The 26,652-nt window shown below is 34.2% G+C and overlaps 1 protein-coding gene across 4 annotated transcripts in view; it reads left to right on the top strand.

Moving 5' to 3' along the window:
* The window catches only part of LOC100374081 (unconventional myosin-XVIIIa), an 85,609-nt gene extending 61,191 nt beyond the window's left edge, over positions 1-24,418 (top strand). For 2 of the 4 annotated variants that reach the window (XM_085491134.1, XM_085491137.1), the window contains exons 18-37: positions 7,923-8,051; positions 8,588-8,731; positions 9,355-9,444; positions 9,572-9,691; positions 10,621-10,735; positions 11,752-11,790; positions 13,161-13,294; positions 13,691-13,845; positions 14,225-14,348; positions 15,001-15,201; positions 15,487-15,597; positions 16,468-16,719; positions 17,140-17,253; positions 17,383-17,499; positions 18,207-18,290; positions 18,722-18,859; positions 19,710-19,895; positions 20,742-20,875; positions 21,561-21,830; positions 22,410-24,418. In XM_085491134.1, coding sequence (XP_085347260.1) covers positions 7,923-8,051; positions 8,588-8,731; positions 9,355-9,444; positions 9,572-9,691; positions 10,621-10,735; positions 11,752-11,790; positions 13,161-13,294; positions 13,691-13,845; positions 14,225-14,348; positions 15,001-15,201; positions 15,487-15,597; positions 16,468-16,719; positions 17,140-17,253; positions 17,383-17,499; positions 18,207-18,290; positions 18,722-18,859; positions 19,710-19,895; positions 20,742-20,875; positions 21,561-21,830; positions 22,410-22,602 — 2,850 coding nt within the window. In that variant the 3' untranslated portion in view covers positions 22,603-24,418. Of the gene's footprint in view, positions 1-7,922; positions 8,052-8,587; positions 8,732-9,354; positions 9,445-9,571; positions 9,692-10,620; positions 10,736-11,751; positions 11,791-13,160; positions 13,295-13,690; positions 13,846-14,224; positions 14,349-15,000; positions 15,202-15,486; positions 15,598-16,467; positions 16,720-17,139; positions 17,254-17,382; positions 17,500-18,206; positions 18,291-18,721; positions 18,860-19,709; positions 19,896-20,741; positions 20,876-21,560; positions 21,831-22,146; positions 22,201-22,409 lie in introns of all 4 variants that reach the window. The other 2 variants (XM_085491136.1, XM_085491135.1) reach the window with 2 other exon arrangements.
* Positions 24,419-26,652: the final 2,234 nt, after the last annotated feature.

Genomic DNA, 26,652 nt, shown 5'->3' with positions numbered 1-26,652 from the left:
TGTTCACAAATGACATATGAATGAGGTGAGGAATTGTCAAACTCACCAATGTAATACTGCCCTCTTTGACCAAACTTAGAGAAACCGCATGCCATCCAATGAAATGCACAACTTTCAGTAGACAAATAAATTTGTAAAAATGCAAATAATTTAAATAGCACTATAAATTCATATATTGGTTAGTGTAAGGGTCTAGTAAACAAATAAAAAAAACAAAGTTGAGACACTCAGTCTTGATTCGATGGAAACAGTAACTTTGAGTTTGCCATTAAGATATACCTGTACCACCATTTAAAATGAATTGAAAATTGGTACATATACTTAAAACTAGTTTCATGTCGATGACCCAAATTTGTCTCGTCAAACTTTCAAATAGCGTTGTCTTGGGGGGAATAACTTGGCACAACTTCAGTCAAAAGTATAACAGTAAATACATGTTATTAGTCAGGGATTGTGTTAGCCACATATTCTGCCACTCGGACCCACAATATTAAAGCTGGACATTTATTTTGGAACCAGAAGTAGGGGTCCTACATGTATTTGTAATAAAAGATGCACTGAGTGCGAACATGACCAAGTTCAGAATGCATTGCACACATGTCGAATCAAGTAAGCATACTTGAAAGGACAAATACGTTATAAGCATGTTGTTGGTTGAGAATAAGAAAGGCGTTCAAGTGTTGCATCAAATCAGTGTTCTTGATTGGCTTTATGAATTTTGAGTCCTGTGCAAAAGGAACATAATAGTGGTGAGAGAGCTGGAAATTTGATTATTGCAAAGAGCGCCATCTGTGGCAGTATATGTAAAAAAAATACCCATTTGAGCTTGTGTGGAAAACAGAAGACTTGCTCAAAATATTCTGGAAATACGAGTATATCACTTTAATAGCAAGGGTGGAAGATCATTCTCTTCTGAACTGAATAGTGAGAATAGATAGTTTGATGTTGGCATAGCAACAGCATCTTTTCTGATGAAGATGTCATGTAATGGTTGAGTAGACTGTTGTAAATGATGTGAAAATGTCACCTAAGTCTTAAGGCTGTTGTGTTTTTAGTTTTATTTTTGAATTACACTTCATGCTTCAATGGTCCCCACTGGTATTTTGGTTCACGGATAACAGGTATCCATCCATTATTGTTGGTGTCTATTGTAGTTAACTACTCCAGTGCAAGTCTCCAATGTGAAATGATATTAATCAGGGTATAATGTTCCTGATTTGCATATCAATACTAACACGCATGTGCAGTGTTACAATGTTTCCATTTGCATGGCAAACACATTGGATTATCATGTACATTGGTTTGTTTATCTCCGGCTAGCTGTGTCGTTGTAACGTTGGGCATGTTGACCGACAAGGTGTCTACTTAAACCAGGGATGGTGTTGTATATAATGTACGAGTCATGTTGTTCATCATGGTATCGCAGCAGCCATCAATTTACCGTTCTACGACTACGGTAGTGCCTAATGGTTGTGGACGGTTCAAATACCGATGCTGGATTGTCATTCCGTCGGAAGAAAATTATCCAAATGTAAGACACTTCTTGAGATCTTGTAGTATTATCATGAGAAACGTACACCCAGGTGCAAATGGTCCTCACGCTTTTGTCATTCCCCCCCCCCCTCCCCGTAAAACTATTCATTAATTTGTAATACAGCAATGCTTTGTGGTGTGTGATATTGCTCCTGTTCTTGAATGCAGCGATGACAGTAACTAACCCTATGACCCAAGACTGCATTGAATTCAGCTTACAGCATGTAATGTTTTCTACTGCTATGACCCCAAGCCATCTGTCAGGCACTCTCTACAGTTGTATGTGTACCCATTGATAGGCTATTCAGATTGCCACTGTATTGTTGTCAGTAAACGCCGCATGACTGTTAGCAAATAAACACATAGGTATGATTATAATTACTCATCTTTGCTGGGTTAACTCTATCAAAGTTTGAAAATTACATACTGATGGTACGGATATTTGTAAATTCATAATAACGTTGTTATTGTCAATATTTGTTCTCTCTCCTTATAAAGCTATTCAAACATACTTTGTGTTGTCTACTTTCGATGTAAATAATACTTTATGATGAAACTTTCTGGGAATGCAATCATCTCCAGTGGTTGTTCGGTTTGTGAATATCTATGTAACTTTACATTGCTAACATATTAATATCGTATTTCAATTACTGAATTTCACTCACTTTAATTTTACTCTCTTAAAACATAAAAAAAAAATTACCATGAGACTGGTACAGGATTTAATTGTTTACTGAAATCTTTATATTGTTCATGTTCCAAATTTTAATTTTCTCTTAAGATAAAAATTTTTTTTTAAAAATATTTTTGTACATTTTAATCTCATTCAATATAATTAGTAGAAAAACAAAATTATCTGAATTTTAAATTACAAAAATTGTAAAATAATTTCAATTTTTGGTTTTGAGTGTACTCCTATTAGAAATGTGCTCCTAATAGGTCAAATGTAGTATTTGCTCTGGAATATAATATGATGTAAGCAAACATTTGTAAAGTTTAATAATGTGTCATTGTAACCATCTTTTTTAAACATACATGTCCAGTATCAACCAGCAGTACACATACAACGATATATCATGTTTATATTTGTTCAGTGTTAACAAAAGCCACTAATGTTTACCCATATTTGAAAAAGAAAAACCTGTTTTTTCTCCAATTAAAATACAAAGCAGTTTCCAAACGAGTATGCATTCACAATAACACAATGCTTGCGTATAAATAAAAGGAAACATTGGGTATTACTCAGATTCTGAGGAAGACTGTAATATTTTGTGGAAATACATTTAACCATAATTGTATTTCACGAAATGGTTTGTTCACCGGATTTCGTCGTAAAATTCCCATTAAACAAGGACATTTGTAAAATAAAAAATGATGGTCTGTTTTTATTGTGTACAAAATTTTGTTCCTTCATTTACTGTGTTTCAAATGTAGGTCAAGTCATATAAAATGCAATAATTCAGCAATTTTATTTGATGCATAATGCTTGAACTTAATTTGAATTGTTGTCAATTTCTTTAGTATGTAGATGAACAAATTCATGAAAGGTGAAAAGGTCAAAGCTGTAACTAATATTCTTGCTTTCAATCATAGGTGATGACTATTTTTTCCTCATTCCTTATCTAATTTTTAATAATTGTCACAAAATTGATGCAGGTTAGCAATTAACAAGAGATGACTAGGTTTTGGAATTTTTTTTTTATGAATTTCATAAGATTTGTTTCTTTTCAGCTGTAGTAGAATTTGATTAATTCAGTCTTGTGTTTTTAGAACGTACCATTTATATTCATTAAATATGCAGATCTTTAATTCAATATCTGTGAGGCAGAAGCACATCTACATGTTTCTGATTATACATGTTCTTATACATGGTTTCTTAATTATGGAATGGTTATTGATTATTTTCAAAAATATGATGATTTCTTTATATTTTAAATTTTTCACATTTTAATGAATCAAAATTCACAACACATTCACCCCTTAAATGTGTAATTTTGATTTAAATATAACCAAGGATATCCAAATATTTTAAAACGTTTAGTGTAAAACTAAGGTCAGGTTGTAGATTAAAATAGGTTACCATAGTAACGAGTGTCATAATCATGGTGTCCCCATTCAGTTCTGCATTCTGATTGAGCAGTTGCTACAGAAACGAGTTATGCTTAACTTTGAGCTACTTTAAGAATGTCATCACCTCCCACAGAATATTCCTGTTCAACTTATTTTCCATCAAAATATGTTTTGTTACAATCCTGTAAGCAATAATTTACTTTGACGTTTTTCTGTAAATTACTGTCCTTATTACATAAATCAGGTTACTGTAAAATGGTTAATTTGGGTTTTAATTTGGCTTATTTCGCTGACTGGAAAATGCGCTAAATTAAAACCCAGTGAATATGTGAATTTAAAACCCACTGAATATGCCTGAAATGGTAAATCAACGAAATTTAAACCCAGTGAAAATTAGTCATTTTACAGTATTTTATGTTCTGCTTGTATAAACAGTTGTTGTTGATCAAATTGTTATTAAATCACTCGCGTTTGTAAAATGAATCTTTATTTTGGTTACAATGAGGAAATTATTTAAATGTGCACATTTCAGTTTTATTCCAGTGCTGCAATATTTATTTTGGTTGAGATACAGTGTATAAATAGAGACAGAATTGTGTGTTCATTGTTACCATGACAACAACTTTACTATGCATTCACATTAAATAGCTTAAAAGAAAATCGTTGAAATATTGAGAAATGTGTTTCTTCATTCAAGGAATAGTTTTGACCTTTGACCTACAGTTGTACTTGCTGTTATTATTGAGGTCAATGTCATTATCAATTCTAACACATTATGGGTATTAATAAGTTTGAACTTAATACACTTTGTATTCTGTAAAGTAGTTTTGGTAACAGCTGGCAATAAGCCAGCAATATCACATGTAACGAATATCAGTGTCAATTAATTAATTAGTTCTGTGTGATCCTGCTACATATGGTGCCAAAAATAAAGTTCATATGACTTCTGCATTTACAGAAATTGTTATTTCAATTTTTGTTTTCCCACTTGTCACAATCGTTGTGCTGAACACAATTAAATTCTGCATGAACATTGTATTTTACATGTGTTGTTTACAACACGTGGCATTCATATCGAACCTGACTCAGTACAATGTCTGTGGTGTGATAAAAATGACATGTGCAATCACTTTAAAAACATAAATGTATGTAATAATTTAAAATTAATTAAAATCTGATCCATGGTGAGTATTGTTCCCGCTGTGATGCAATATATCTGTAGTAATTTTTTTAATATTTACCTACATTACTAAAGTGATATTTGAACTATTACTTTTCATGGCATGTGTCAGTAATACATGTATGATGTCAGGCTTCGAGAATGTATCATGTGCTTGTGTGTCTTAGGTGAACCCTGTGTAAATTTGAAATCTGTCGAAACTGAACACCACTTTTCAGTTGCAGTTTCTTAGACTTGCTTCTATAAAAGACCTCTGTGAACTGATTTTCTGAATACGTTAAAATCTTTCCAGTCAAGATATCTGCTCTACCTTAACACGTGGAGTAATTCATAAATCTATCATTTTGATGAGTGTACACACCAAATTTTTTCTTTGATTATTTTAATGCTGAAAAATCTTAGCAAGGTTTGATATCTAGCAAATTAAGTATAAGTCTATCTTCTAGAATATGGTATTCTTGGTTGCAATTATGCGATTTCTTCAAGTTCAGGTTGAAATCACCTCATTGCAACCGGTAGTTATAAACAAAATAAACAACATATTACACCATTGTGTGGTAGCAAAACCATATCTCTTCCTCACTTGTGTGATAGTATATTTGGATTTCCATCCTTTGTAGATGAATTGGTGCATGTGGCACTCTGTATTCTATGCATACAATGACAGTAGATGATATTTACTCAGTGTTGCATAACTAACCGCTAGTTGTCCATTTCCCATAACCTCTTCGACAATAGTACACTTCCCCCGGGTAACACTGTTCAGTACCTTCACTTGATTGCACAACATTCCTTGAGGCATTGGACTCGCATACAAATTGGATGGAAGTGAAAGGACTTTATTTAAAACCTGTGATGTCAAACAAACAAAATGACATCAGGCATATGATGTGTCTTCTCATTGTGGTAGTCACGTTTAATACATGTTTTCTATGTTTTCCAATGATGTTCACTACTGAAAGAACTTTTGGTTTCTCATTCTGCATATGTGGAAGCAAAGGTTAAGTTTTGAATGCTAAAGTCCACATTTTTCATATATTTTTTATTTAAATGTTGATATGGACCTGTAGGCATTTAAGAAGAATGATGTCCATTTATTCCAAAATTAACGAAGAATTTATAGAAAATGTAAAAATAATTTGGAGGGTAAAATATGACATTTAAAGGTTTCAGTTGACTTTGAACATTACCATGCATTACCTTGAACATGCAGTTCTGTTTGAAAAAAAATTATGAAATTTGTGTCAATTAGTATCCGAGGAACTACTAATACATGTATATGCGTAACCTGAATTTGACATCGTTTTTGCTCCGGGCTTAACTGATCAATCATATACATTGTCATAGTTACGTTTTATATTCCCGAAACACGCACTGAACTATTTACTGTACGAGTTACAAATCAAGGACTGTTGTAATAGCCTGACCAGTTTGGATTGAATTGACTTGATTCTTTGTCTCTGATACACTATTTCTGTTTCACCTGTGAGTTTTAATTTCTTTTAAATCTTTGTCACAATATACTGCTTCCTTGTCCCGCAGACGAGACAAGACTGATCGCATGACTGCATTTGTCTAGTCTACAAAAGAATATAAGAACTTCAAATCGCATTCTATATTCTTTGTGAGCACAACAAATTATTGTCTTTGGGAGTAAATTATTTTGATGCAGTGAGATTACCAGGACTTGATAGCATAAGGATATTCACCCTGTCTGTTTTAGAGTCATAATACTATTAAGTTTTGCATAACTGGTTTCATGGCTGTAATTTAGTCTCCATGGTACTGACCAGTATCGACATAGTGGTATGTCTGAGATTACTTCTATCAAAATTTTTCCTCTCTCTCAAATTGGAACAAATTCAAGCGTTATTTTTAGAAATTCTTGCTACATAAGCTCAACAGAAACAGTTTTTTTCTATGAGTAACAGATTTCATCTGAAAGTATAAACAGCCTGTGTATCCACACCTGTTCACTGTTACCTTGTCGTTGGCCTGCTGTACCTTCATTCAGCAATCACACAATAGTTGTTGAAGCAATTGATTATCTCTGTACCTGTAACAAAAAATTTTTAGAATTAATTTAATTCTGTGTTCTGCTTACATGAGTGGATTGTCATTTGTACAGACTTGTGTATTTCATAGTAGTTGTAGCTTTTACTTTCAATACCCTTGCAGGCTAAATCAACTTGATCACAAAAGTGATGTGGTTTTGAATATTTATTCTTTTAGAATAAGAACAATATTCATTTTCCCATTTATAAAAGTACTCGTGAAAATGTGTCTTAAAGCTTTTGAAATAGTGTGTCATATAATTTGAGTGTAACTCTTAAATATTCTGTCAAAGATACTTTTACATGTCATTTAATAGGTATTTATATGGTTTTTCACATCACGACAAAATGCCATTACATAAAACTTGATATGAGCTGCAGGTAGATACTGGTGAAACATTGTACATATACATGTATCTCTGCTATGATTGGTTCTGCCTCAAATGTATGTAGACCAGAGTGGTGTCAGACTAGACTGTCTCATCTTGGTACATGTATGTCTGCATTATACCAAGCTAAAGCACTTAGATGTTTGAATCTGGAGAAGTGTAATACAATGCCTCATTCCCTTTATGCTGCTCATGGTTTCCCCAGACCCTGTTTAATTTATACAGCTGTCTTCTTCTACTGACTGATGGTGCTGTAATTCATACCGATAACATTTCTTATTATCCCTGATGCTCTCATATCATCTATTCCCTGTTTGCTCCCTTCTTGAACTTGTGAACATTACTGGTTTGTGTGGTATTACATGTACGCATGGTTGCTCCTGTCTAAAAGTGGGCATACTGTATAGTGTGATATGGAATGATATAAACCACACATACTGATCATGTATGTATGTATGTACTAGTATGTTTGTATGTATGTTCAGTAAGGTTTCAGAGCAACATTTTATTATCAATATCACAGTTCCAGTTGTGCATTTATCGTTTTTGCATCATGCAATCTGTATGGCCGGTGAGATAAAAGCTGTACTGTACATAATCTGCAAATACAACTGAATGGATTATCTGACTCTTGAAGATCTGCCTCTTATGTATTATATAGTATTAGGGATTTAATTCCATCATTTTATCTGACAGGTGTTTCTCCGTCCTGGTGCTTTAGCTCAGATAGAGGATGCCAGAGATGAGAAGTTGACTGGAATAATAGTCGGGCTACAGGCACAATGCAGGGGATATCTGGGAAGGAAAAAACTTAAGCAGCTCAAAGTGAGTGAAATTACATTATGTCTCAATAGGTCTTATGTACAACCTCCAAAAACATCACAAATCCTGGTACTTTCTGGAGGTACCAATTCACTGTCAAGTATTTCCTCCTAAACATGGCAAAAATTAATGTTTAATATTTAAATTATTAGTGTTACAGGGCAACATTACCCCACATAAAAATCCCACATCTCGGCCATTGTGTGGAAATTAAAAAAACTATTTAAATATAAAAAAAAAAAAACTATGAAAATACTAGGATGTTTGACCTTTGGGGGTCGTGCATAAAGCCTATTGCTCTTTTCCTATTGTTCTGAAATTAAGACAAAAAATTGGTAAATCCTGAAATTGTATTAATAAATTGTCGGATTCACTGATCATATTTGAGAAATGCACTTATATGCGAGTCTTTATATTCAGTTTCATCTTGGCATCCGTTGTTGCTATGGTACATTTGAACAATGGCGAGACAATTACATGTGAGATACGTTGAATTGACTGGTAATCAAATTGTTTCTTTTTCTTCTTTTTTTTTACAGATTCAAACAATTGCAATAACATGCATCCAGAGAAACATTAGGAAATACATTGCTGTGCGTAATTGGACGTGGTGGCGCCTTGTTACAAAAGTGTTGCCGCTATTGGACGTGCATAGGACTGAAGAGGAGCTCAGAATCAAAGATGTAAGTAATGTAAATACCCTATCAAAAACTATTTATGGTGAGGACTCTGACTATACTGAATATAATATCTGTCATACGTAAACTGTTCACCTATACTGTAGGTGTTGCGATCATTGTCCTCTTCAAAACAGGCTTGTAAATGATGAAGGTGCGTCTATGATCTAATTAAGTCAAATTTTAAGGATTCTGTATGAGATGCTAAACTACTGTAAAACATGTTGAAAAAGCGACATGCAATTTTAGCAAATTGCAGTAAAACGACATAATAGCGAAATGTTGATTTAGCGAATCTCTCTTGTCAGTGTTGATTTCCTGTTTTCACAATACTTGTCTGTGGCGTGTCAAAACAAATGTGCAGTTATCACCTCCATAAAAACAAAGAAAAACTGTCAAGTGTAATTAGGAAGCGTCCCAGTTTTTTATGTTCTGGATTACTGTATCCAAATCCCCAAGCCTTGGCCATTTGAATTTATAATAAAGTCATTAGCGAAATCTTGAATTAGCGAATCAGTTCTCTCACTAAATTCGCTAAAAAGACATGTTTTACAGTACAGAAGAGGAGAATTTGTTACAGATAATTGATATATCATTAGTTAATTAATGATTGGTAAACTTATTTTCAGGTTGAACTAGACCAGCTGAAGATCAAATTCCAGAAATTAGAAAAAGAACGCAACGATTTGAAGCAGAACTATGACCGATTGGAAACAAAGGTAAACAATATTTTTATTTTGTTTTATAGAATTTGTGATTCAATTTATTATATATTATTTGGCGTTAAAAAAAACAGAAAATATTTTTAATGTACTAAACTCTGAATTCTCTGTGTTTACATCTCAGTTCAGCGATATTACCACCGATTTAGCTGAAGAACATGGCACAGCCACCCATGCATCTGAAGCTCTTGAAGCAGAAACAGCTGAAAGAATGAGGCTGGAAAAAGAATTAAAAGATCTTAAGGTATTCAATACTATCCAGTGCATGTCAGATGTTTTAATTTGATTGCTGACTATCTAACTAATAAACAGTATGATATAGAAATGTTGTATTTCTCTTGTAGATGAATTTTATTGCGAATTGATGTTATCGATGTATTTGTACCTAGAAGATAAATGTTTCTGTCCCTGACAAAACTATAAATCAGTAAACAGAAAGGTTTATCATAATTGAAATGATTTTATATCACTAAAATTTCAAGCACATTTTTAAAATACAAAATTTCATAGAAGTTTTAACTGCTTGAACTAAAAATCACATACTACATGGTGCATCATTTGTTGTCATTCAAGTCAAAATTCAGTCACTTTTGATGTTTCATGTCCCACATGAAATTACAAATTTGTCTGCAGTTAGCATTTCACTGGTTTCTTATGACAGTGATCTTTGCGAGAATTTGTCTTTGCAAATGCAATAGTAATGTAAAAATACAATCATGGAACATTGATGTATCATTTGATTCTGTTTCTGATTTTAAATGTCAGTGAATATGTCCAATTAGTGAAATTATATCTGGGTGAAAAATAATCCTTATTACAGTATGCAGTACGCAATATATTTAAACACTGCTCTCAAGGTGTTACAATACTGGGCATAGAGGGCGCTCTTCATTTAGACCTGTCCCATATCTTCCGGAGCACACTCCAACTAGAACTTTTAAATATTTTTTTTTGTCCACTTATTATTATCATTTCTCAGTGATTGTCATTGACATTTACTATACATTCTCAGCCATAAAAAGGAGAAATTATCAAATTGCCTTACACGATTGAAAAACATTGACTGAAGTATGTTCCTTTTAGGAGTGGTGGAGAAAATTTTTCCTAATCACAACATTATTTGCCATGCATTTGAACTGGATCACTCAGTAATAATTGTCTCTGGTATTTCAGACTGCTTACAATACCCTGCAGCGCAAAAATGAAAAAATGGAAATGGAATTAATGGAAGCCCGACTGAGGGCGTCAAGCATTGATAGCGCTATGGAAAGTGATGACGATGGCGACAGTGAGTTCAACTCATCAATTTCTTTTGTTTTTACAAATTGAGGGCGCCCTTTCACAAAGTTCTGCTCCCATCATAGGTTTTCTCATTTTGTTCTGTCAGATTACTAATGTAGAATACTTTATTTTCGCTTGGAATTTATTTTCGCTATTTTCGCTGAAAGGATGATTCCGTGAAAATAAAATCTAGGGAATATACTTTTTTCCCTGGATACATGTTGTATTCAACATTCAAATCAGTGTAAATAAATTCCATACAAAACACCCAAAATGCCTTTTCAGCGAAAACTAATTCCAGCTAAAATAAAGTGTTTCACAGTAAATTTGTTTATCATCCTCCTACACATCCTCCTTCTCATATCTCATTTGAATTATTTCCGTCATGAGTTTTCCTGCTGTCCTGTGTTCCTTCTTTATTCTTATCTCACTTGTATATTGTTAATTATTAGTATTTTATTTCATTTCTTTTCCTTCACTCCAACTTTGGAGAGTAGTTTCTATATTTATTTTCAATCAATCTTTATTCTCACCTGTGAGGGACAATTAACAACTCTATACAATCACAAACAATTAACGATACATTCTCCATTCTATGTGGATCAGGAACCTTTGTGGGGTGCATCTTAGGCCGAAAAAAAAAGGTTTTGCTTCTTATTCAAGAGAAAATTTAAAAAATGATGCTATGATGTGGTTTTAATTTTCTTTGTGTATTAAGATTATATAATACCACAACAGCAATATGTATGTTCTACGTTTATTTACCAACGCTTTCGAATACATGCATTACAGTTTTATTTGGATACACACAACTTTCTCTGAAAAAAAGCATTTCCCCAATCTGTAAAGTTGTGCACTTTACTGTTTTGCAAAATTGCATAGAAATGTGTGCGGCACAACTTTTCAAACTGACACCTACGATGACAAGAAGCAAAACTTATTATTTGTTCGTCTCAGTGAGAAAACATCGCACTCGCCTAATTTATCTACCCTGTATTTTCTCTATAATGTAACTATATCTAGGACAAGGAGCTGTCTTGCAGTTTTTTCGAAAGCAAAGAGGTAGACTACACTAACGTAACCCTCAAGCTTTTTGGAATGGGCATTTATTTAATAAAAAGCTTCTGCTTTGCATTTCATCCGGCTTTTACAACGTTTTCTCTGTTCGTTCTGTCGTATGTTGATGGGTATCTTGTCTCTAGGTTTGTTGATGCGAATTAACCATTGTATGGTACTTCATTTCTTCTTCTATCTCTCAGCTGATCTTCCTCTTTTTTGACTGTATTATGTATACGCATCGGATGGCACATGGATGAATGAATTGGGCTGGTGGAAATGCAACGTGTTGTTGCTTTGCAGTATGAGCCAAACTTGACACATGAACTTGCACACTGGGTATTGACCATACTCAGTCAGCTGCAACTAATTTTACCTCCATGTTCAAGATTTTATGAAATAAAGAAGAATAAAATTTCTCTGTCTCTGTTCTGATTAGGGCAGATGTGTTAAGTTTATTGACTAAGAAACAAACGCGATCTAAGCAAATAGCTAATACATCAAGTATTTATGAATAAGAACTGTACCAGTCATATTTGTAATTTATGTTCAAATGAGAAAACCTTCTGTCAATGTAATACCCTCTTTCTTCTTTGACATTTACAGCCAGGCTATTGTGAATTAATACTAATAGCATTTGTTTCAAATTAGTAAACAAAAACAGTGACAGAAGTATTTTTAACGGTTGTGGTGTTGAATAGTTTTTCAAAGGACTTTGTTCAGGGGAATAAATTTCATAGGGATCCACAACAAATCATTAAAAAAGTCTAAGCAAAGTTACACAGTTGGAGTTGATTATGTTTTTATCACCTGTGTTTTATGCGCTGTACTTTGTTCTATGGTCATGTCAATTATATTTTTATTAAGATCTTGTACTTCTGACAATGGGCTGATCCAAGTATTTTGTTTTTTCACGATCACCCTGACTTTCGTGTTCACCCCCTTTTTTTTCTCACAATCTGGTTTCATGTTTACCCACAACTCGGTTTACTCAGGAGTGTTGTTTTGTTTGTCACTGTGTTGTTATTGTCTTTAAGCCACAAAATAGTTCTGCACTGGACTTGCCTGTTCGGCTTTGAATTTAGAAAATTCAGTTATGCTTTCATTGCTCATCTGATCAGCACATTGTTAAGCACTTGATATGTAAACATCGCAAGCCTTTATTACCAAAAAAGGGAAAGACACTCTCAAATTAAAAAAAAAAATTTGTTATTATTGAGTTTTCAACTAACTTCGCTCATCATGCTGCTGCATGTTCCTGGTGACATAACTTGCTTTATTGACAGACGTGGCTTTTGGTGAAAGTTCAACCACTACTGACTTAAAAATAGAATGCCCTGTTGCTTATTTGTACATCATCCATCTTATCGTTACAGTCAGCGATTCAGTTTACAGACAGAAGTATGAAAGAGCCAAGCGAGAGCTTGAGTTTCAGGAGAAAAAACTACAGTCAGAACATGAAGAAGAAATGGATAACCAGCGGGCACTCAAGAAAACCGTGGATAGAAAAGTAAGTTTCAGATTTTTTTTCTAGATTGACTGGTGACAAAATATTTTGCTCATTATATCTTCCGAGTTCACTTTCCCTAAAGTCTGGACCACGTATTTTTCCTTCACAATCACTGATCATGTTGATTGACTGATAAAAAACAGTACACTACTACCGTACAAATCTGTATTAGAAGCCACATCCCTAATAGAAGCCGCACCATTCTTTTTGAATAATTGAGAACCAAAAATTCTTCATTTCACATATGCGTAGATGCTCTAATAGAAGCCACATCCCCTCTGTTGCATTGTACCATTTTAATAGAAGCCGCGGTTTCTAATACAGATTTTACAGTAATCCGAATACGCTAATTTTTCAGGCTATACAATCCTTTACCTTTTACTATTTTCATTATAGCTTGCTGAAGCCCTGGAAGAAATAGAAGATCAATGCCGTATTGTGAGCAATCTGAAAAAGAAATCGTCAAGACAGGCAGGGGAGCTTCAGGACATGAAACTACTTCTCGAGTCTCAGCAAGCAAGAAATGCTGCGTTGGAGAAAAAACAAAGAAAGTATGTTAGTTAATAAAGTGTTAATTCTGTTAATTTTTTGGGGTTTGATCCACATTGTTTTACAGTGCTATTTCATAGATTTTGATCCTTTCCAGATGTTCAGTTGCAGAGGTAACAAAACTTAAACTAGATCGACAATCCATACTATAAAAATGTGAGGTCACTGACAATATTATTCATTGTATCTAATCTAAATTAAACCCACAGCTACGTTTTCAGATGATACTAAAATTAATTTCTCTTTTAGGACTACATATATATACCATATTTGCTTTATTAGTAGTGCAAGCATATTACGTACATTGCAGATGTGTTTCTATGATTAAAATGAGTTGTATCGATATTTTAAAGATTGCTTATGTGTGTGTGTGTTTTCTAGATTTGATGCTGAACTTGGCCGGGCTCATGATGATGCCAAGATGGAGAAACAAGCAAAGGAGAAAGTACAGCGAGAGAAGGAACACCTGGAAACTGAAATTTACACATTAACAAGCCAATTAGATGTAAGTAGAATTTCAGTGAACTACAGGTGGGTTGTAAGATCATAAGAGATGGGATTATCTAGTATTACGGAAAGCTGTGTCCAAGCATATATACAAGGCAGAATCTGATACATCAAAAAAAACCTGTCAACAAACAAGCTGCTCTCTGATTGGTCAGATTTTTAGATGTTAGGTTTGGTTAGCCAATCAGACACAGTCTTGTAAGCAGCTTTGTATTGACTCTAGTAATGTGATGTCTTACGTTTAGTCCTGTGCATGTGTTTAGTAGGTATAGTTATTCATTGTGGGATTTTTTCAACCAATGGTGGAAGTTGAATTCACTGTGAGGCAATTTAAATAAATGATCACCCTTGAGTTAAAAACACCCTTACATGTACATCCAAATTGTGTAATCTGCTTAAAATATATTAGTAATTTAGGTAAATACTATAATAAATAATTTGAAAATATTTTTGGGAGATAAACTAATTTTAAAAATTGCTATATTTTTTGAAAAGGCAAAGCCTGCTAATAGCCAGGATGGAAGTTACACTTGGATCACACTGTGTGTGTGAACCTCACCTGCTAGATTTGGTTTTCCAAAAGTGTATATTTCATCAGGGTGCCATGTTGTCGTCATGAATTCATTGATTTATTGATTGATTGATTGTAGGAGAAAAGAAATGAAATAATTCACTTGGATGATAAAGTAGACAATTTACAAACAGAGCTTCGTGATCTCACATCAAGGGGTGGGAAGGACGAAACTGAAAAACTGGACCTCAAGAGATTTAGGCGTGAATTGGAAGCCAAGCTTCAAGACCAGGAAGAAGAGTTAGATGAGCAAGCCGGACAAGTGCAAATGTTAGAACAGGTGAGTAAATAATTAACATGCAAACACATTTATGAATACAATGTACTAAATCCCTCATCTGTTACATCAGTAACGAGAACAGAATTAAAGTGATACGTTTGTTCGCACCATGCTATGTTTTGATGCGGGTCCCATGCGACATGTACAACATATGTGCAAAATACATTGTTAACACAAAATTAAAAACGTCTTAGAATGTTAGTACATTAACAAAACCAGTGTAGTTTTATTTTATCATATAAACTGCATTATTTCATGCGTATTGAATATCTTTCTTTATTTTAGGCTAAGTTACGTCTAGAAATGCAATTACAAAACATTAAACAGGAACATCAAAAAGAATTAGACGCCAAAGAACAAGAAGTAGAAGATGTCAGAACGAACAGTCAAAAGAAAGTAAGTGGTCAGTCTAGTTGTGCATTCACTGTTCATAAAGAAATATTTGGAATAGCATAACACTACTGAAAAGAGCATACCTATTGAATAATTCTCACTTGTAGCAAATTCGCAGCAACAACATTGTTTCGTTGTGTATGTCATTTATCATACAGCAGATGCAATTATCTTGTCATACACAACCTTCATTTCACCTGTCTATGATACATTGCCAGGGGAGGATATGTTCATTGCAAATCTGTGCTATTTCAAAATTTGGGGTGTGGGAAATATTTAACTTTGGTCAAAGCATAACACAGTGTAGCTTCCTTTTTCCCTGATGAAAAAAATTATTAAGTATATATTATTATTTTATCTAGTAAATCATTGTAACCTATTTTGTAGTCATTTGACATCATAGTTCAGAAGTATAGAAAGTAAGTCCTGTAAAATACTTATTTTAGCTGGAATTTATTTTTGCTGAAATGACATTTTGGGTGTTTTGTATGGAGTTTATTTTCACTCATTTCTGATGAGTTGAATGTAAAATATAGGAAAAAAGGTATATTTGCTGGATTTTATTTTCACTTAATCATTCCTTCAACGAAAATAGCGAAAATTAATGCCAAGCGAAAATAAAGTATTCTACAGTATATTAATATCTTATTTAGTAAATCATTGTATTGTCATTTGACATCATAGTTCAGAAGTATAGAAAGCAAGTAACCAAAGTTTGCAATTAGTAGAACAGAGTTCTCACAAAACTTGCGATTTACATTATTCTTGTATTGCCTACATAATAAATTTTCTTGCGATAAATGAAAGTGTAACCAATGATGCACGTTTCCTTGAGATCTGTCACTCGTACTAAAATTATGTTGCACTTCGTAGCTTAAACATTTAGAAGCCCAACTTGACGAAGAGTACAGCGAGAAACAAGCAGCTTTAAAAGAAAAGAGGGAGATTGAGCGGCAGCTGAAGGAGAGGCAAGATGTGTTTGTCAGGAGTGATAAAGATACAGAGAGACGATTGAGAAAAGATTTGAAGAAAACGAAAGCCTTGCTTCGTGATGCCCAGATAATGTTAGATAAACAAAAGGAGTCGGCTGTGAACAAAGCCTCTTTCAAACAATTACAGAACGAGGTAAGAGTGACGTTGGTATATTGTCTATTTACAGTTATTGAGGTTGCTTAAACGTTTACACATCAATATCAATTGCCCTGGTTCAATGTCTTGATTACCCTGGGTTATGTCACATATTCATTAATTGCCATTTTGCAAAAGTCACTGCCTCCCTAAGACAGCTATTTAAATCACTGACTCCCTAACTTATAGCGACATTGTCACTAGAACTGTGCAAGCATGAATTCTATTTTTCTGTTATTGTTCTTGTTTTACTTCGGTTGGCTTTTATCAACATTGCTCACTCTACACACTTACTCATTTTTTCTCTGAGTTCATAAATTTTCTGTAATAACTGATAGAACCGATGCTGACGGTAACTCTTGTCGTGCCATTTGTGCATTCACTCTATCTAAACCTAGCATCTGGTAATTCCTACAGCTTGAAGAGTCACAGTTCATGTCCCAAGCCGCTGTGAAGTCTAGGAAGGGCATCGAAGAAGAGCTAGCCGATCTTCAACAACAGTTGGACTATGTCTCAAAATCCAAATCAGAAGTAAGTCATTGTTTTTTGTTTGATTTCTAAAGATCACAGGATTAAATGTCACGAGAAAAACACTTGTTGTGCAATCCACCACTTAAATGACCTATAACATTGATTTCTCTTTTTTGTATTGATTAACAGGCAGAACAAAAAATGATCAGTGTGACCAGAGAAAGAAACGACTTGCAGTGTAAAATAGATGACCAGGAAGAAGATTTCAGTGAATTACTTAAAAAACATAGGGCTATTGTGCACCAGGTGAGTTAGATCATTTTATTTTGAACAATTTTTTGTGGTCATTGGTGATTTTTGGGAACAGGGGCGCAGCACCCTCATGCCATGGCCATGTGCCCCCTTACCCTGGGGAGCAAATCCTCTGGCAACCATCAAATTCTGAATGACCAGGGATCACATGTGACCTGTCTGATAGTAATTTAGGTCCCAAGGAAGTCATAAAATGCTCCATTTTAACTTGGAATTATCAAAAACTCCACACCCTGGTAGGGAGAACCATATCTCCCCCACTTGGTGGCGCTGCAGAATTGCAGTGCTCCCTCTTGCATTTTTTCTAGAAAAACCCCTGTGTCATCATATCTTTTCTGGTCATCCCCTCAAATGCTTGTAGATTATCATTTAGTGATAGTTTGCGTAGTTTTGTCCTTCGATTCTCCAAATTTTTAGTCAAAGGCTTGAAGCACAGTGGGTGAAATTATGAAGGTGTGACTGCTATTTTAATTTTGTGTGCTCACATGCTACATGTCTGCTTATAAACAGATAACTAAGGGTATTTTATTTATCGTCACTGTTAAATAACAACAGACTTTTTCTTCTCTGCCCTCTAACCTAACTAGGTTTCCCGGGAAATGTTTACCAATGTAATTATTAATTATCATAGTTATAAACTGAGTCTATGGTATGAATTTCTATTGTTATCATGGTTACAAAAGTTATGTTCTTCATTGTAGGCATCGCAGTACCAACTACAGATTAATGATCATCTCACCCAGATAGCTGAGTTGTCTGGAGAGAAGGAAAGCTTACAAGAGAGGGTAAGTCGTTACAGACATTCTATTTTGGCTTTAAGTGTTCATGATCATGGCGGTCGGGGTGAGTACCAGTAGACAACGACAGTTAGTGATTGAAGAATAGATTGGTTGAAGTTTTTTTGATGTGGAATGCTCATTTTAATGAGTTTCAGTTCCTTGTAGCCTAAGCAACATTTTGTATGTTTTTTGTATTAGCATTAGTAATGAGTTTGCTCAATGAATGAATGAACTTGGTACAAATTAACATCTCTGCTGGTGAAGCCAAATCCAGCAGCTTGACCACACATGTATCTAAGACCACAGATACCAGTGACTCTCAAGGCATCTCACATAGATTGGACTAAATACAGCACACGAAAATAAAAATAATTTAGTCTCATAGAAGATTTTCTTGATACACTAAATCTAACGACAACTATTGTGTTTAATTGCAGGTAGCTGAGCTGACCATGAAAGTTAATAACTACATAGAAACCACTGTGGACAGAAGCCAAGTGGTGAGATTTGAAGGAAAATGCCGTGATTTGGATAGTCGACTGGAGTTAGAACTATTGCATAAACAACGACTTGAGGTATGCATGGTCAGCATTCTTCACTAACATATTAGCATTGATTGGTAAACAATGTGCACAACAGAGTAATATTGAATTTTTAGAACAATATTCCTAGCTTAGCCTAGTCGTAGTGAATTACATGTAGATATCCAGATGAATAAATACAACATTTCTTAGGAATTTAATTTGTATTTTGCATGTATATTTCTTCATATCACTTATTTTGGTTCTCCCCATAATGTTTTAGCTTTGATGTTGACTTTGTCGAGCGGAGCTTATCATATGAGTGATTGCGCGGTGTCGTCTTTCATCCATGTAAACGTTTTACTTTTTCAACTTCTTCTTGAAAACTACAAATCTGATCGCTTTGATAATTGGTGCATATGTACTTCGCGTAGACCTCACTTAGATTTGTTAATTTCATGATATCTTTAATTCTCTAATTTCGGTGAATATTTCTGTCATTTCTGATAAAAATGATATTTTCAACTTCTTGTTGAAAACCACAAATCCGATTGCTTTGATATTATACATATAGCTGCCTCAGGTGGACCAATCTCAGATTTGTTCATTTTGTGATGATATTTTAAATTTTCTAATTGAAATGTGCATTGCTAACAGCGGAGCTATCTCAGCCGAGGGGCTGCTTGTTTTCTTGTGGGGGGTGTGTATTACCAAAACAAAATTTACACCACATATTTACACAACATTAGGAAAGTATATTATTATTATTACATAACATACTGTTAACTCATTTGACTGGTTCTAGATCTTCTCTTAAAGAAGGAAATCTGGGTAATTCAACTTGCAAGGTGATGTGATGCATGTTCATACCACTTGAGTTTCTAACTGTCAAGTTCAATTGCAGGCCAACCTGTCTAAGCTAAAGGATAGCAACGAAAAATTAACCAGTGAAAGAGACTCGTACAAATCAAGCGAACAACAAACGCAGGAACTCAATAGGAAGTTACAGAGACAGCTGAAGGACCTGCGAGACGAGTTCTTTGAGTTACAGAGGAAAGAGGATGACGCAACCCGCAAGAAAATAGAACTGGTAAGAAATTGGGGTAGGGCTAGTTTTATGTTGTTGTGGAAAAAAATGAGTTGAATCATCTGGTGGAATACCTGTTAAAATCCTGGCTTTGCATTTATGGGATGACACCAGTGCATCATGGGAAGTGTACTTTTGAATGGTTTACTATATGTATACAAATGTTGCCAGTTAATATGTACACATTATAAATACAGAAATGCTTTCATCTTGCTGGTCAAAGTTATAGAAAATAGAGTATTCCATGCACTCAGGTTGATTTTGGGGACTCCCCGAACCAAGGTTGTGCAATTAGCACACTAAATCTGGCACCACTGTCTTACCTTTTATGCATGAGGGACTACATTTTAAAATAATAATAATAATAATAATAACTTTATTTAATTAAGCGCAACAATTCCAACATATGAAGATCAAAGGCGCTGATACAATAAACAATCAGTCAAATATTAAAAGCACATTTAAATAAGTACGTTTTCAGTCTGGATTTAAAAATGTCTACTGAAGGACTAGAACAAACAGACAGAGGTAATTCATTAAAAAGTTTAGGACCTAAATTTTTAAAAGCACGATCTTTGTATAACACCTTGGACTTTTTACTACACATCTGACGAGTTTTAATAAGAAACTTCGATTCAGATCTTAAACTACGACTCGGTACATAAAATTCGATTAATTCACATAGATAATTTGGGGCAAAACCATACAAAGATTTATACACTAGTAAAAGTAATTTGAAATTGATTCTTTGTACAACTGGTAACACATTGCAATGCTATTGTCATTTTGTGTTGTAAATAGAAAGGAAATTATAGCTTGGTTCTTACTCATTTAAATGTCATCTTCTAGGAGAGGCAAGTGGAGGAAGCAGAAAGTTCTCAAGAGGTACTACAATCTGACTTAAAACTGGCGTTTAGGCGGATACAGGATTTACAGAATGCTTTAGAAGACCAGTTAGATGCAGATAGTGATATGGATGACAGGTATGTTAATACGTCATCTTACAGTGAGCCTTTGAAATGTGTGCGTTTGTGAATAAACATGTTATATATGTCACATGTGCACAGTTGGTGAACAGAATTTCCAGTTCTAGTGAAGGTTTGGCATACTACTTTATTTATTTCAAAGTATGTAACTTATTAATTGTGCATGACAAGACTTGCACATTGCTTTTACGCAAAAGGAACAGCACCTCCTTCAAATATGTTGACAATCCCCCAAATCCCTCTGTTGAGCAATTCCAGAATGTACTTTGTTTTTAACAACATGTGCAGTGCATTCCTCTGAGTAACTGAACTGTACTGCTTTGGTTTCACGAGAGGTAATTTTTTGCGTGTTAGTGAAAATCAACAAATTTTATATCATATATTTTATATTTTATACTCAGGTCCAAAGAAACAGACATACTGACTTTCATACAATTTTGTCTTTGGAATTGCCATTAAATCATCAAATTATGCAAATTGTTTGCAGTGCAAATGAAACGATGTATACTATAGCACATTATGTTTTGGTACAACTATTTATAATTCAAGGTGCCTACAAATTTTGGGGAATATAATACTTCACATGAAGATGTTTTCCTTATCATATTATTACTTTACCTTGGCAATCTTTAAATGCCATATACACATTGACAAACTTTCATCTAATTCCCTTCCTTTGTAGTGAGGATGAGAGTGATGAAGACATCGATACTTGGTTAGCACGGCATAAACGCACTCCATTATCAAGAGACAGAGACGACAGCATTAGTTCTGTTGACTCGCCATTGAAATACACTAGTCGGCGGTCACCTGAAGGCGTTGATGATAGCTACAATAGCCTGGAGACGCACAAGTCGCACACGGGATCAGGCTTAATGCATCGCAGGTCATTTACATCAGGATCTGAAGCCGATCTTGAGTCTGATGTTATGACGAGTACTAGCAGTTGTCGGTAAGAGTAAAAATCGTTGTAATATTTTCATTCTGTTTTAACCGAAAACTTACTAAATTCGTTTCTTTTGTAAAATTGATAAACAACAAATTATCATTGCAATGTAGCGTTTACAATCACATTAATCTGTATAGTCATAGTTTACTGTTTGTTGTCTTGTAACATTTTGTTTTCCTTTATAAAGTATTGTATATTTCTTTCTCATGTCATGTAGCAAAGATTGACACATTGGTTCATTTCATCTTGCACGGTATTCATCTCATTGTCTTTTTTCTCTCTCTCTCTGTCCCTGTCTCTTTACTCTCCTCGTCTTCAGTAAGAAAGGGCTGTCGGTCAAATTGCTATAGATAACCACCACACAAGTCACAGTGTAAGTATGTGTGTAACACACGGTTTACTAATTTAAATGTCAGTCGCATGTGTGTTCCTGGGTTTGTTACTCACAGGTTCCATATTTGTTATTCAGTGTTCTGTTTAATCAAATCAAATCACTGTTCTTGTAAGCCATTCACCAATGCCTGTATTGTATGTTTGCTTTGTTTATTCTCTAAATAATCATTGAAATTATTTTTACTTCAGATACAAGAAATACAACGATGATGATAACAGCACACCAGCTTCATTGAGAAGTCGATTTGGCAGTTCAGAAGATGAGACCGACAAATCTACACTTGGCAGCCGAGACACTGATCTAAAATCAGACATTTTATCCCCAGTGAACAATAAAAAACATTATGATTTGCTTGACACTATGACAGAGGAATACGTATAATCTCCCTTTCCTAGGTTCATAGTGTAAGGGTTCCGCCTTACGTCATGAATCGTGGACCATCCAAGTTGAAAGTGTGGTGATGCAGCGCTATCAAAATGCTGTGCTCGTCCCTGCTAAGAGCCCTCTAGTGAGCAACTCCGGAATTTCTTTTGTTTTTAATTTGTAAGTTTCAGCACTATAGCTCCAGAGGGCGTGACACTGCCAAAGAATTGGATGAACTTGACTAACAAAGCAAACATCTTTCACTACAGCTTGATCAAAGCAAAGTTCCTGTCTTTTTGATACCAAAGTAAATCTTCATTAGATTCCTATCATACTATCAAAAAGGTGCTACCTTTCACACGTACTTAATATACATCAAGTGCTATACTGCTACATAATGATATGCCATCTTTCTTCAGTTCTAACATTATCGGTAATGAATCATTTTGTTTGTGTCACTTTTTTGGGGAAAGTTGTACTATTTATTTGAACAAACCTATAAACCTATAATTTAAAAAAATAAAACATGGCCTCTGAAGAGTGATTTCAATTGTAACAATTTATTCTGAGGTATAAATGAAAACCTTGTGGGTACATTTGGGAAAAAGTAACAACCCCATTTGCGGAAAGCAGTCTACATTGTGAATTTCTTTCACATTTAAAAAAATAATAATACTATTATGCTCACAAAATGTTCCCATCCCAGTATCATCTTTCCTGTTACCCTCGCAATCAACATTTCGTATTCGAATATCTGCCTGACAATGGATCACAGACATCTGTATATTCGTGGAATAGACGTGTTGTTTTGACTGCAAAGTTGCAGCATTGAACTTTATATGGAATATTTAAGTATTCAGTAACTTTTTAACTTTATTGGAGTGTAATGTTTTGATCTTCATGGGTTATGCATTTGACTACAAGCATGTCCGAAACTGAATATTCTCAGTTTATTTACGCAATCCAGATAAACTGCGTCCATGATGTTGCAATGAAAGACATAATGTGCTAACCTTTGACCTTACTGTAAAATATTCGATAATCATTTCCTGATCCAATGTTCGTACATTCAGACAAAAAGTCAGACGACGGAGGTCAACTACCGTAGCTATGAACTTGACTGCCTTGTCATCTGTAGCAGAACTAGCCAACACCCACTTATAATGGTGCATTACATAGTTGATATGTATATTGCATACAGTGTTATTTCTTTGTCATTTGTAATTTTGTTCTGTTGTAAACCGATATGCATACTCCATTGCTATCTGACAGCTGTCATGGCTACAACACACCGCCCAACCGCATAACCATAACAAAAAACTGACAGTTATGACCTTTTTTGAATTGAGTTTGAACCACTTGTGATTACACTTTTAGTTTTTAAAGGGAAACTATTCTGCCATAACTAAATCCATATAAAGATTTATTGTCTCAAGAGAAAATTTCCAATTATTTTGTCTAATTGGTGTTTATTTGATTTTTTTGTCACTAAATATTTTAAGTATACAAAACCGGTTTCCATGCAATTCTCTGAACATTGTATATACAAATTGTTTGAAACATTGACCCACTGACCTGATGACTGTTGCAATTAGGTCGTAGATCATTGGGTCGAAGCGGCTAGCATATCAAAATATTTCTATTTTCTTCTGTAAATTGAATATTTTTTGTTTCCATGATATTTAATGTTATCCATACTGATATTAATTTTTTTTCATGATTTTATTTGTTTGCCAATTTATGCAATGAATGAGCTTAAAAGTCTGGAACTTATTTTGTAAGTTGCATATATGGAAAGATTTAAAAAGAAATAAATATGCTGCAACTAAAATAATTGTTGTTGTTTTTGACTAATGCATGTGTTGGACCAATTGAAAACCGAATTGTCAGTTTGTTTTTGAAGGTATGAAGACCTAGTTTGTATTTAAGTTTACCTTTGGTTAAATGCTTCTAATATTTGTACAGCATACTAACAACCAATAGATCTATGAAAGTATTATAGTGGGTGGTCTTGTGTCAAAAAGCCAAGGCTTGCAGTGACAAACATGTTATTCTAAGGGAATTAAACAACTGCCAACAAAAGTATTCAAGGTTGTTATATTAAATTAACACTGGGGGGCAGTAAATATTGGTGATTGGCGTACTGATGATATACGTATATCAGGTCATTGGTCACAAAACGGCAACTGTATTGTCTTGGGAAGAAACAAATTTTGCAGCTGTATTTTACTGTAGACTAATTTTATCTCTTGGAATTCTCATACTACATATGTGTAAGATAGCGGTTGTTGGACATTACATTGTCTGTTGTGGGATTGTTCAATATCTTCTGTGTTGATGATTTGTTAAGGTAAACCTCTTGTATTGAATGATTAATTCCTATTCTCTTGAGAATTGAATTATTAGTCACAAAACTGGAATAATCTGATGAAATATTCTATCAGCATGTCATGTGCATGGTTTTATACTGGTGATGGGTATATCAGCTCAGGATGTACCTTCATTTGTGACCTGTGTCTGTATTCAGTATTCAATATTTTACCAATATTGACAATGAAACAAAAAATAGACATATCTGTGCAGACGGAAACCAATTTTATTAACATTCTGAATTAATGAATGTCACTATTCTATTAAAATAGAACAGGGTGGGGTTTGTTCATTTTAGATTATTTAGAATACACTGATGTTTCAAACAGTACATATTTGCGCTTGTTAAGTAGTACTTGTATCACAAACCTGATGCTAACCTTGAGTAAATAGCATTATAATATCACCTGCTGTCTTGGTTAATACGTCGGTAAACATTAGCTTACAAGACTGGATTACAATTTAATGATTATAATAAAACATACAAAATGATGTAATTCACAAACTATTATTCTGGAATTGTATTCATGCCTCAGATTCGTATATTGAGTGGCATTCTTTTTGTCGGCAATCTTTGGCTTTTCATGCCTCCAAGCCTTTCTCTGTAACATCAATAAAAGAACATAAACAATGTTTATATCATTGTGGTAATTGTCTGTGTCTAGACTACTTATCTGACCAAATTAAACGCTATATGTGTTGACTCAGGGCATGGACTTAGAAACAGTTGATTTTACAAAACAATGTTGTGGAAAAAAGTGCCAAAATATCGCACCAATAAAATAATATGATCTCTCAAAATATGACATATATCCAAAACATCACCAAAGACGACCATTCAGATAAAGAGGGTACATGATTTTGTTTAAATAGAATTTTTTTTAATTTGTTTCAAAAGTGGTTTACCAAGAAATAAAATATCATACTTTTATGTAGGTGGATGTGAACATACACGCTATCACTTTTTAACATTCTCATTCCAAGTGTATGTAAAATACTCATATCTATCACTATTGATCTTTTATTAGATAATGATTTCTACCATATTTTATTGAATGTGAAAAGTGTGCCAAATCGCTTCTGTCGCAGTTTGTTATTCCCTTTAAATGTATCGAATTGTTTGTAAAAAGACCAACTGTTCAAGCCTTATTCCCATCTCAATTGATAATAAGAAGACTACTTTCCAATTGGCGACAATGAATAAGTTGTATAATGATGGGACTAATAAACGTGCGACTGTTTTGGTGCTTTAGCATCGAGAATTGGTTCACGGTCTGCGAGGGCGTTGTGATTGTCATTGAGATTGTCTTTGTCAGAGATACATCACTCTCGTTATCAGCTTTTTTAAATCTCAACGTGCGTCAGGTGTCAACATCAACTCATAAGATATATAATCCAAACAAAGTGCTTTTAGAGAATATAATTCTCCGTTCGGGTTCAGGGTCATCAACATCTGCCATTAGATGCTCAGCGCTGTTATTTTGTGTACATGCTAAGTGAGTGTGACAAACACAAATTATCGTTATGCATTATTCACGATCTCATGCATTTATTTATCAAGCTATTATGCCCAGTATTCAAAGTGACGAAAATCAATAAAACAATCGAGTCGATTAATATTTGAATATCAGATAAAAAGTTCCACGCATTTCTATTAGTACGTCTATAAAAACGTCCGTGGTTCCACTGCAATAGATA

Source organism: Saccoglossus kowalevskii, chromosome 16 (genome assembly GCF_978046115.1).
Source record: "Saccoglossus kowalevskii chromosome 16, keSacKowa6.1, whole genome shotgun sequence".
In the NCBI taxonomy this organism is placed as follows: domain Eukaryota; kingdom Metazoa; phylum Hemichordata; class Enteropneusta; family Harrimaniidae; genus Saccoglossus; species Saccoglossus kowalevskii.
This window is presented reverse-complemented; position numbering and strand designations above follow the sequence as displayed.